General features: G+C 44.5%; 1 protein-coding gene across 2 annotated transcripts in view; it reads left to right on the top strand.

The window, feature by feature from the left end:
* The first annotated feature begins 4,591 nt into the window (after positions 1-4,591).
* Positions 4,592-12,732, top strand: part of mfsd3 (major facilitator superfamily domain containing 3) — a 36,280-nt gene continuing 28,139 nt past the window's right edge. Inside the window, exons 1-2 of one of the 2 annotated variants that reach the window (XM_029762339.1) lie at positions 4,592-4,928; positions 5,600-6,365. In XM_029762339.1, the coding sequence (XP_029618199.1) occupies positions 5,675-6,365 (691 nt within the window). In that variant the 5' untranslated portion in view covers positions 4,592-4,928; positions 5,600-5,674. The other variant, XM_029762340.1, reaches the window with a different exon arrangement.

Here is a 12,732-nt window from a genome sequence, read left to right as displayed (position 1 = left end):
CAGGCCAGGCTTGGTCCTGTTTGTGGGTGAATCCCAGAAAGAGGGCCAGTTATCTACAAATTCTATCTTTTGGGAGGGGCAGAAAACAGTTTTCATCCAGCGATTGAGTTGTGAGACTCTGCTGTAGAGCTCATCACTCCCCCTAACTGGGAGGGGGCCAGAGACAATTACTCGATGCCGACACATCTTTCTAGCTGATTTACACGCTGAAGCTATATTGCGCTTGGTGACCTCTGACTGTTTCATCCTAACATCGTTGGTGCCGACGTGGATAACAATATCTCTATACTCTCTACACTCGCCAGTTTTAGCTTTAGCCAGCACCGTCTTTAGATTAGCCTTAACGTCGGTAGCCCTGCCCCCTGGTAAACAGTGTATGATCGCTGGATGATTAGTTTTAAGTCTAATACTGCGGGTAATGGAGTCGCCAATGACTAGGGTTTTCAATTTGTCAGAGCTAATGGTGGGAGCCGTCGGCGTCTCAGACCCCGTAACGGGAGGAGTAGAGACCAGAGAAGTCTCGGCCTCCGACTCCGACTCGCTTAACGGGGAGAACCGGTTGAAAGTTTCTGTCGGCTGAATAAGCGACACCGGTTGAGCATTCCTACAGCGTTTCCCTCCAGAAGCCATGAGAAAGATGTCCGGCTGCGGGGACCGTGCGAGGGGGTTTATACTAACGTTACTATCTGTACTTGCTGGTGGCACAGACGCTGTTTCATCCTTTCCTACACTGAAATGACCCTTGCCTAACGATTGCGTCTGAAGCTGGGCTTGCAGCACAGCTATCCTTGCCGTAAGGCGATCGTTCTCCTGTATATTATGAGTACAACGACTGCAATTAGAAGGCATCATGTTAATGTTACTTAGCTTCGGCTGTTTGAAGTCCTGACGAACCATGTCCAGATAAAACCTCCGGGGTAGGAAAGTTGAATGAAAAAAAAAGTTGAGTGAGGGAAAAAGTAAAAATATACGGTAATGAAAAAGTAAAAACCGTCAGGTAGCAAAGTAAAAACGGCAACAAAAACGCACAACAGCGTAAACAAGTCTGCAAGTTTGCAACAAGATCCACATCAACAGATCCACATCAACAGGACTGCAGTAGAGAGTTTAAAGTTTTTCACTGCTGCTACTCACTTTATCTATGCATAGTCACTTTACCCCTACCTACATGTACAAATTACAGTGAGGGAAAAAAGTATTTGATCCCCTGCTGATTTTGTACGTTTGCCCACTGACAAAGAAATGATCAGTCTATAATTTCAATGGTAGGTTTATTTGAACAGTGAGAGACAGAATAACAAAAAAATTTATTTGCATTTTAATGAGGGAAATAAGTATTTGACCCCTCTGCAAAACATGACTTAGTACTTGGTAGCAAAACCCTTGTTGGCAATCAGAGGTCAGACGTTTCTTGTAGTTGGCCACCAGGTTTGCACACATCTCAGGAGGGATTTTGTCCCACTCCTCTTTACAGATCTTCTCCAAGTCATTAAGGTTTCGAGGCTGACGTTTGGCAACTCGAACCTTCAGCTCAGTGCAACATGGCAGTGTCGCCATTGTTTATAAAAGTTGTTCTTTATAATGTTGAAATAATATAAAGCTCTTTTTACATCAGCAGATGTCACAAAGTGCTTATACAGAAACCCAGCCTAAAACACCAAACAGCAAGCAATGCAGATGTAGAAGTGCGCAGGCTAGGAACAACTCCCTAGAAAGGCAGGAACCTAGGAAGAAACATGGAGAGGAACCAGGCTCTGAGGGGTGGCCAAAATATGGGTGTACATTTTACAATCATTTGGTGAGAGAGCCTCAAATATCACTTAATTTTTACATATCCACTGTATAGGCCTATGTGAATTACGGCAAAGTTGGTTCCTGTTTGGCACAAAAACACCCTAATGATTGGTTGACAATAAAGCCTCCCACAATGCAGGCAGGCGATGGCTGCAGGATGAAATTGGTGAGGAGGAACTGCTGAAACTTGCAATTGACTACAGTCAAAACTTCATTAACTTTGATCACATGATTTTTATAAAGTCATTTAGGCAAAAGTCTGACAATTTTTGTCACCATGATGCAACACACTTTGAAAGGTGGTGACCAATGAGGGTCACTGACTTGACAAACGTGATCAGCTCGAACACACCCACTATGTCCTGCTGAGTTTTGATGCAGAGTCAGAGCTTTTGTCCTGAACGCATTACAGTGTTTTAGGTGACAAGCTTATTTTTTTAAATTTTTAGTCATTTAGCAGACGCTCTTATCCAGAGCGACTTATAGTAGTGAATACATACATTTCTTGCATTTTTTTTGTACTGGCCCCCCGTGGGAATCGAACCCACAACCCTGGCGTTGCACACACCATGCTGGTGTTGCAAACACCATGCTCTACCAACTGAGCCACAGTTGGTAGTTGGTCATGTTGCAGCAGTGTGTAGGAAGGAGATTCCTAAATGTGAGAAGTGTGCAGGAGGGCATGAGACAAAGGAATGTGCAGTATCCCTGGAAAAAGCTGTGTTTGTTAATAACTGTAAGGGTACCCATAGTGCTGGAGATCAGAAGTGTCCAGTGAGAGAAAGGCAGGTTGAGGTTGACAGGATCAGAGTAGTACAGAACGTGTCGTATGCTGAGGCGGTGAAGAGAGTAGTAGAGGAAGATGGATCCAGGGCGAGGGATCCTAAGAGGCTTCCTGTAAGTAGGCCGAGGCCAGTAGAGAGTGATTGGAAAAACTTGTGATTCAGTAAGGTTGGCTTCTTAACATTCATAGCAATGGTTATTAATTGTACCGCAGAAATCACAGAAAATATATGTTGTGGTGGCAGCTGCAGAGAAGTACTTGGGTGTACGAGATTTTAATGCAGAAGAGTTACAAGGTGTGTTGAACTATAGTGTCCTGTCCTCCGAGGCTGCCGGCCTGGTGTAGGATAAACTACGGCCAAGTAGTAGAATAGTGGTGAGGTTTTAATGGGTGTAAGGTTAGTTGGTAGGGCAATTTTTCTTCTCTTTCTTTTCCCTCTTTGTGTCACGAAATGTAATGAATTCACACTACAGAACAGTAGGTAGACACAGCCCACACAGTAGGTGGCGGCATGCACCTCTAACGAATGTTTGAGGACCGCCATAATAACATAGAAGAAGAAGCATTGGGGCCGAATCGCAACTGTGGTGGTGCTTGGGAAAGATGGAGGAAGTGGATGATGAGTTCGAATCAAGCAGCGTGTCGAGAAAAGTTGGTGAAGACGAATGTTCAGAATGGACAACAGTTGTATCGAAAACTGGATTAAAAAGGAAATAGTTTAAAATTGGAGTGGAGGATACGTGTATGAATGATAATGAATCACTTCTTATCGGGATGCATATGTGGGAGACCTGTTTATGTGTCGAAAATGGTGAAGTATGCGATGGGAAAAGTGGAGTCTGTCAGAGTGACCAGGTGTGGTCTTATTTTGATTAATTGTATTTCTGAAGAACAGAGGAAGATTTCAGTGAGCCTCAAAAGAATCCGGACAACATAAGTCTTGTGTTTTGAACTTTGGAGTAGAGCACCCATCAAAGGAGTTCTCTCAGGGGTGACGATGGATGTTCAAGTTGAACCCCTGAATAGAATTCCTGGTGTGGTTGGTGCCTGGTGTCTGACTCGCTTGGTGAATGGAGAAAAATAAGTAAGTCTGTCGGGTCCTGTTGTTTTTTGGTAAAGAGCAAATACCGACACATGTGAAGCTTGGTTATGTAATATATGCTGTAAGAGCTTTCGTCCCGAAACCATTGCAGTGTAAGAATTTAAAAGGATTTGGCCATGTTTCAAGTGTGTACAGAAGGACAGAGTACATTGAAGAACGATGTGTAGAAGGACGACAGTGTTGCATTTGTGGTGCTGATCATGATCCCGAGTTCCTGGAGTGCCCTGTAAGGGTGAAGGAGATTCAGGTGGCAAAAGTTAGAGCGGTCAATCGAATCTCCTATGCGGAGGCGATTCAAATAATTGAGAAAACGAGTGAAGATATGGTAGTGGACTCACCACACCCTGTAGTAAATGTTTGCTCCCAGTCAAAAGTCAAAACTGGAACATGCTTAACACCCCAGCCATCCTACAATCTAAGCTTGATGCTCTCAATCGCACACAAATTATCAATGAACCTACCAGGTACCACCCCAAAGCCGTAAACATGGGTACCCTCATAGATATCATCCTAACCAACTTGCCCTCTAAATACACCTCTGCTGTTTTCAACCAAGATCTCAGCGATCACTGCCTCATTGCCTGCATCCGTAATGGGTCAGCGGTCAAACGACCTCCACTCATCACTGTCAAACGCTCCCTGAAACATTTCAGCGAGCAAGCCTTTCTAATCGACCTGGCCCGGGTATCCTGGAAGGATGTATTTTTTTAATCGAAAAGTTGTTTGATTTAGTTTATTTATTTCGTTTTTGGTAGCTTGGTCGTTTTTTTATATATATTTTGTTACATTTTTGGGAATCCTGTTTCTATCCCACACAGTAGGTGGCGGAATGCACACTCAATTGTGCAATCGCCAATATACCAAAGAAGAAGAAGAATCTGTGAAAAAAACAATAATTTCCCTCCCAGATTTGTATACTGCTGCTCCTGCTTTTTGAGCTCAATACAATGATTATCTGTAGATAAGTAAAGTTAATAAAAGACATTCTCTGAAGATGGTAATTCCTCACTGCAGGAACAATAGGTAGTGAGGAGAGAGTATTCATGTAAACGATCTGACATAGTGGTAGGCAACCTTTTAGGTTTTACGGTAGAAATTTTATATTTTGCATAGTTTTTAAGCACTACTAGCCGTTTGGGAGTCAAATGAACGGCTCGTTTTGGTAAACAGAGCCAAACGCCCCGGAAGTCGTTTTTCAAGGGCAGGGCGGAAGCGGATCGGCTTCGGCTAACAGATTCGCCTATTCCAGTATGTAACAACACAACTTTGAAAACAGATTGCAGTGACATATACGTTTTATAATATTTGAAAAATTACGACTGAAATTGCTAGCTATTGGCACGCGCTGATACTTGTTCTGAATTGGTTGTATCACAGCGTTAGCTTGAGTATTGGCCATGCATGTTAATTGTTTGTAAGTGCTATGTCTAGCCTATTTACCGAGACATTGTTAGATTAGCTTGCTACTATCTTTAGCTTGCTACTATCTAAAGGTCAGTTTGGGGCGTAAAATACATTATCCCATTATGTTATACATTTAATTCAAAAGGAAAAGGAACTAGTTAAAGTTCATTCCTGCTGGTGAATAAGCAAACGTTCGACAGCTGTCTGATGCATCAGTCTTCAATAATGTGTTTATTTCACTTGCATAATAAAACCCCAAACTGTTTCTTGCGAGTTCAATTCCGTTTGCTCATGTTTAAAAACAAATACATATTTTTTGTATTGTTTTAAGGACAGTGACAGGTAGAGAAAGAGATACAGAGAGTAGGGTACGAGGTGGGATTTGTAACCCCATCTCCAGCTAGCATGTGTGGTCTGGAGTCAGCAGTGCTACCACTACACCAGACTCCGGCACTACGGTTGTGAACTTTTTGTCAGTGAAATGATCCTCTCTCTCTCTTCCCCATCTCTCCTAGCCTGATCGACCCATTTGATCAGCTCCTGCCGGACCATCATCATGACCTGAAGAACTGTCCCGTTCCCATTGAATCATGAATGACAAGCTGGTTTTCCTGGGCCTGCTGTACTTTGTCCAGGGAATCCCCTATGGGCTCCAGTCCTCGCTGCTCCCCGTCTACCTCCGCGGGGCGGGCCATTCCCTCACGCGCATCGGCCTGACCAAAATCCTCTACTTCCCCTGGGTGCTCAAAGTCCTCTGGGCGCCCCTGGTGGACCGTGTGGGCACCAAGCGGCTCTGGCTTGTTGCTACTGTCTCTGGCTTGGCACTCACCTGTCTCTCCAGCGCCGCCCTGTCCCCAGAGGCCCACATCTGGGGCGTGGCGGGGACACTACTGGCCATGAATGCCCTGGCGTCGGTTCAGGACATCGCGGTGGACGGGGCCGCTGTGGGACTGCTGAAGGGCCGTAGCGAGCTGGGCCTGGGCAACACGGCCCAGGTGGTGGGCTACAAGGCCGGCTCGGTTTTTGCCGGGGGCGGGCTCCTGGCTGTGATTGACGTGGCCGGGTGGGGCCCTATGTTTATGCTGTTGGCCTTTGTGTACTTCGGGGTGGCACTGTTTGTGTGGGGGGCCCCCGTGCTGGATGATGAGCTGTTGAGGGGCCAGGCAGAGGGGAGGAAGGGGGTCCAGTCAGACGCTGTGCATCCCTGGAGGGTGTGGCGGAAGCTGCTGTCAGTACCTGGGACGCCCTGGACCATAATCTACGTTCTCACATACAAACTGGGTAAGTCTGCTAGTCTGTCTGACAATCATGCACACTTGCCTATTGTACCAACTGGAGAAGTAGCTAAAGGTCCTAACACTAAACCTCAACTCTCAGCCTACAGACTAAACCTAATCCACTGTGAGGCTACTACATAAGAAACCCACTATGTCATAAATGACTAGACCATATGCCAAAACATGTTTTCTCATAGTAATCCAAGAGGTCTAGGCTACCATCTCATTGATGTGTGGTGCCTGTGTTGAAAAGCAGAGATAAATCTACATTGAACAAAAATATAAATGCAACATTTTTTATGATTTTACTGAGTTACAGTTCATATAAGGAAATCAGTCAATTGAAATAAATTCATTAGGCCCTAGTCTTTGGATTTCACATGACTGGGAATAAAGATATGCATCTGTTGATCACAGATACCTAAAAAGATAGGGGCGTGGATCAGAAAACCAGTCAGTATCTGGTGTGACCACCATTTGCCTCATGCAGCGCAACACATCTCCTTCGCATAGAGTTGATCAGGCTGTTGATTGTGGCCTGTAGAATGTTGTCCCGCTCCTCTTCAATGGCTGTGTGAATTTCCTGGATATTGGCGGGAACTGGAACACGCTCTTTTACACGTCGATCCAGAGCATCCCAAACGTGATCAATTGGTGACACGTCTGGTGAGTATGCAGGCCATGGAATAACTGGGACATTTTCATCTTCTAGGAATTTTGTACAGATCCGTGTAACATGGGGCCATGCATTATGTTGAAACATGAGGTGATGGCGGCAGATGAATGACATGACAATGGGCCTCAGGATCAGGTATCTCAGTGCATTAAAATTGCCATCGATAAAATGCAAAAGTATTCGTTGTCCGTAACTTAAGCCTGCCCATACCATAACCCCACCCCTACCATGGAGCACTCTGTTCACCACGTTGATATCTGCACAACGCTCGCCCACACGCCATCTGCCTGGTACAGTTGAAACCGGGATTCATCCGTGAAGAGCACACTTCTCTAGCGTGCCAGTGGCCATTGAAGGTGAGCATTTGCCCACTGAAGTCGGTTACGATGCTGAATTGCAGTCAGGTCAAGACCCTGGTGAAGACGACGAGCATGCATATGAGCTTCCCTGAGACGGTTTCTGACTGTTTCTGCAAACATTCTTCAGTTGTGCAAACCCACAGTTTCATCAGCTGTCCGGGTGGCTGGTCTCAGACGATCCCGCAGATGAAGAAGCCAGATATGGAGGTCCTGGGCTGGTGTGGTTACACGTGGTCTGAAGTTCTGAGGCCGGTTAGGGGGAACTGCCAAATTCTCTAAAAGGACGTTGGTGGCGGCTTATAGTAGAGAAGTGAACATTCAATTCCCTGGCAACAGCTCTGGTGGACATTCCTGCAGTCAGCATGCCAATTGCACGCTCCCTCAACTTGAGCCATCTGTGACATTGTGTTGTGTGACAACATTTTAGTGGCTTTTTATTGTCCCCATGCACAAGGTGCACCTGTGTAATGATCATGCCGCTTAATCAGAGATGCTCACTTCTTGAGATGCTCACTAACAGGGATGTAAGCAAATATGTGCACATTTGAGAGAAATAAACTTTTTCTGCGTATGGAAAATTTCTGTGATCTTTTATTTCAGCTGGTGAAACATGGGACCAACACTTTACATGTTGTATGTGTTTTTGTTCAGTATTTATTGTTTTACTATATCTATGTTGAATACTCCTGTCACGTCATAATCTATCTCCACTTTGAAAAGCTTTACCGAATATAGTATAGCCAAAGTTTCATACCATTTAAGGATGACATTTTTCATTTAAATAACTTAACACATTCTCAACTCATTCTCTAGGTAAGTGGGGATTGGAGCGCATTGATCGGGCATTATCTGTTTGAGTTATATGAGAGCACATGACAACCTTCCGGGTTGTATTCATTAGTGCACTACGTCGTAAAGACTTTCGCAACTGAAAACAGCACAAGCATTTCTTATTGGACAAGCTATGATAATCCCTTCCTGTGTAGTGTTTACTAAGGCAGGCAACAGAACACATTTTTAAACGGTTTGCAATGGTGAACAAAATGATGCGTTTTATATTGGTCCAATCCAAGTAATCCCCTCTCTATTTCAGTCAGTTTTCTACAGTTTGGTGCCTAAATGAACACTACGCAGTCCTATAGCCGCTTTTGTGAGGTAAGGAAGACTGAGAGGTGCCTTTTCTCCGTTCAGCTGTGGTCTCATTTCTTACCACCAGATGTCTCTGTTTCCATATCATAGACTAGAGAGCCCTGCTCATCTTGTTGATGAATGAAGGGAAAGGGGCTATTACCAGGGATTTGGTAGTGAGTCCAGAACCTACTAAAAGTCCCGTTCTTAGAAAATATGACATTTTGAGCTGTGTGAATAGCATTTATGTACAAATCAACAGGTATATATTAGGCCTAGTGAGACGTTAGGAATGTTGTCCTTTTTAAACCAGTTGTTTTGTAGTTCATATTTGCAAGATACAAATATTTATGGTAAACAGAGTTTGGTGTTGGATAACAGAAGGAGATTATGTAAGGATTAGGCCTGGAGTGTCTTTGTGTCTGCGGCTGCTTTTTTTTTCATGGAAACTGAAATGGAAGATGCAGCATCACACTGGTGTTTGTGTGGGTGGTGGGAAAACATGCTATTTTACATTTGCATACATTTGCTTGTGTGTGCAATTGTTTTTTTCCTGTTTGTTATGTGTGTGTGTGTGTGTGTGTGTGTTTGAGAGAGTGTGGTAGAGTTGGCATGGTAATCAGATGTGCCCAGGCAGACCCTAGACAGGACCCCTCCCTGACACTAATCCATATGAGGGTTCACCAGCATCATTTCCATATCATCATTATCACCACTGTCATCCTTCTCCATTGCAATCGTCGCCATTATCGTTAACATCCTCATAATGTTATCAATATTAACATCATCATTAGGCCCAGGACTATACCAGTATTGCGATACTCGTTAGTATCGTGTCAAGGAAGAAAACACGAAGCGTATTTAACTTCTTTAGGAAAACAGCTCTAATGTTGGAAACAAACATCATTATGTTTTCATCCAGAGTCACATGTATTTATTTTCCAAGCTACAGTGGGGTAAAAAAGTATTTGATCCCCTGCTGATTTTGTACGTTTGCCCACTTACAAAGAAACGATCAGTCTATAATTTTAATGGTAGGTTTATTTGAACAGTGAGAGACAGAATAACCACAAAAAAATCCAGAAAAACGCATGTCAAAAATGTTATAAAATAATTTGCATTTTAACGAGGGAAATAAGTATTTGACCCCTCTGCAAAACATGACTTAGTACTTGATGGCAAAACCCTTGTTGACAATCACAGAGGTCAGACGTTTCTTGTAGTTGGCCACCAGGTTTGCACACATCTCAGGAGGGATTTTCTCCCACTCCTCTTTGCAGATCTTCTCCAAGTCATTAAGGTTTCGAGGCTGACGTTTGGCAACTCAAACCTTCAGCTCCCTCCACAGATTTTCTATGGGATTAAGGTCTGGAGACTGGCTAGGCCACTCCAGGACCTTAATGCGCTTCTTCTTGAGCCACTCCTTTGTTGCCTTGGCCGTGTGTTTTGGGTCATTGTCATGTTGGAATACCCATCCACGACCCATTTTCAATGCCCTGGCTGAGGGAAGGAGGTTCTCACCCAAGATTTGATGGTACATGGCCCCGTCCATCGTCCCTTTGATGCGGTGAAGTTGTCCTGTCCCCTGAGCAGAAAAACACCCCCAAAGCATAATGTTTCCACCTCCATGTTTGACGGTGGAGATGGTGTTCTTGGGGTCATAAGCAGCATTCCTCCTCCTCCAAACACGGTGAGTTGAGTTGATGTCAAAGAGCTCCATTTTGGTCTCATCTGACCACAACACTTTCACCAGTTGTCCTCTGAGTCATTCAGATGTTCATTGGCAAACTTCAGACGGGCATGTATATGTATTCTTGAGCAGGGGGACCTTGCGGGCGCTGCAGGATTTCAGTCCTTCACGGCATAGTGTGTTACCAATTGTTTTCTTGGTGACTATGGTCCCAGCTGCCTTGAGATCATTGACAAGATCCTCCCGTGTAGTTCTGGGCTGATTCCTCACCGTTCTCATGATCATTGCAACTCCACGAGGTGAGATCTTGCATGGAGCCGCAGGCCGAGGGATATTGACAGTTCTTTTGTTTCTTCCATTTGCGAATAATCACACCAAATGTTGTCACCTTCTCACCAAGCTGCTTGGCGATGGTCTTGTAGCCCATTCCAGCCTTGTGTAGGTCTACAATCTTGTCCCTGACATCCTTGGAGAGCTCTTTGGTCTTGGCCATGGTGGAGAGTTTGGAATCTGATTGATTGATTGCTTCTGTGGACAGATGTCTTTTTTACAGGTAACAAGCTGCGGTTAGGAGCACTCCCTCTAAGAGTGCTCCTAATCTCAGCTCGTTACCTGTATAAAAGACACCTGGGAGCCAGAAATCTTTCTGATTGAGAGGGGGTCAAATACTTATTTCCCTCATTAAAATGCAAATCATTTTATAACATTTTTGACATGCGTTTTTCTGGATTTTTTTGTTGTTATTCTGTCTCTCACTGTTGAAATAAACCTACCATTAAAATTATAGACTGATCATTTCTTTGTCAGTGGGCAAACGTACAAAATCAGCAGGGGATCAAATACTTATTTCCCCCACTGTATAGCACATCATATTTTAAATACAGCAGATTCAATGAATTTGGTCTGCTTCGTATTTAAATGTTTTGCCATGGAAAAATATTGTGATACTGGTATCGTCACAGCCCTAATAATCATCATATTTTTGTTGTCCGCTCTTCTATTCAGACTAAAAGGACAGACTGTTAGCGTTTGTGTGCGACTGTCGGGTGAGACAATACGTGTGAATGTGAGATGGTATTATGTATGGGAGTGAAAGGTCCCCCCCCCCAACACACACACACACCTCTCAGACCCCGCTCTCCCACGCACTCTTAATGAACACAGTGAGTTTTCTCTGTGTACAACCGCACAACCAATGACAGCGAGACATTTGGAGGACCCCTGTGTTGCGGCCACCACTAGTTAAATGGAGAAAAACTTGACCCTGTATCAGTCAGAGGTTTACTTAGCGCCAACATCTACCTACTGTGGATGGATGTTGTAGTGTGGAGGCAGGACTGGTGCTGGGATGGCATGAGGAGATGTGAGTGATGGTGAGAGACAGTGTGTGTTTGCGTTTGTCTGTGAGAAGACAGCATGGACGATTCCTCTGGGAAGTGACCGGGTGGGTGGGTGGTGGGGGCTTAGATGAGACTGCCCCCGTCCCGCCATACACAGCCGTAGGTTGGATTAGGAGGATCGCCTGTGTGACACAGGAGAGCTGATGGCAGAGCGTGGTGAGGGGGCGAGAGGAGGGTTTGAGGTTGGTAAGTGGGGGGAGAGAGTAGTGCAGGGTGTGGGGTTTAATTTCCAGAGAGAAAGAGGACTGCAGGGAGGCTGAAGGGGGCGATGAATTAATGAAGAACCACCACATGGTGCCCAGAGAAACGCATAGAAAGGGGTGGATAAAGGCGAAGAGGCCTAACGAGAGAGGACAGTATTAGGATGGTATAACATTACTTTTCCAATACTGTGTGCAGGGGTTCCCCCAGAGGTTTTATTTGTAAAGCAAACCCACCAGTGGCCATGTTTGGTTGTCCATAACACTGCTCCCCTGGATTGCCTTGTCAGTGTTTCCTTGCTTTGTCAACTCATATATTTACAGTAACAGTCAAAAGTTTGGACACACCTACTCATTCAAGGGTTTTTCTTTATTTTTTACTATTTTCTATGTTGTAGAATAATAGTGAAGACATAAAAACTATGAAATAACACATATGGAATCATGTAGTAACCAATTGTGGAGGCCAGGTCATCTGATGCAGCACTCCATCATTCTCCTTCTTAGTCAAATAGCCCTTACACAGCCTGGAGGTATGTTGGGTCATTGTTCTGTTGAAAAATAAATTTTAATCCCACTAAGCGAAAACCAGATGGGATGGCGTATCGCTGCAGAATGCTGTGGTAGCCATGCTTGTTCAGTGTGCCTTGGATTCTAAATAAATCACAGACAGTGTCACGAGCAAAGCACCCCCACACCACCTCCTCCATGCTTCACTGTGTGAGCCACACGTGGAGATAATCCGTTCACCTACTCTGTCTCACAAAGACATGGCGGTTGGAACCAAAAATCACAAATTTGGTCTCATCAGACCAAGGACAGATTTCCACCGGTCTAGTTATTGCTCGTGTTTCTTGGTGCAAGCAAGTCTCTTCTTCTTATTGGTGTCCTTTAGTAGTGGTTTCTTTGCAGCAATTA

This window comes from Salmo trutta, chromosome 9 (genome assembly GCF_901001165.1).
Source record: "Salmo trutta chromosome 9, fSalTru1.1, whole genome shotgun sequence".
NCBI classification, from domain to species: Eukaryota; Metazoa; Chordata; class Actinopteri; order Salmoniformes; family Salmonidae; genus Salmo; species Salmo trutta.
Note: the sequence above shows the minus strand (reverse complement) of the source record. Positions and strands in the feature narration are given on the sequence as shown.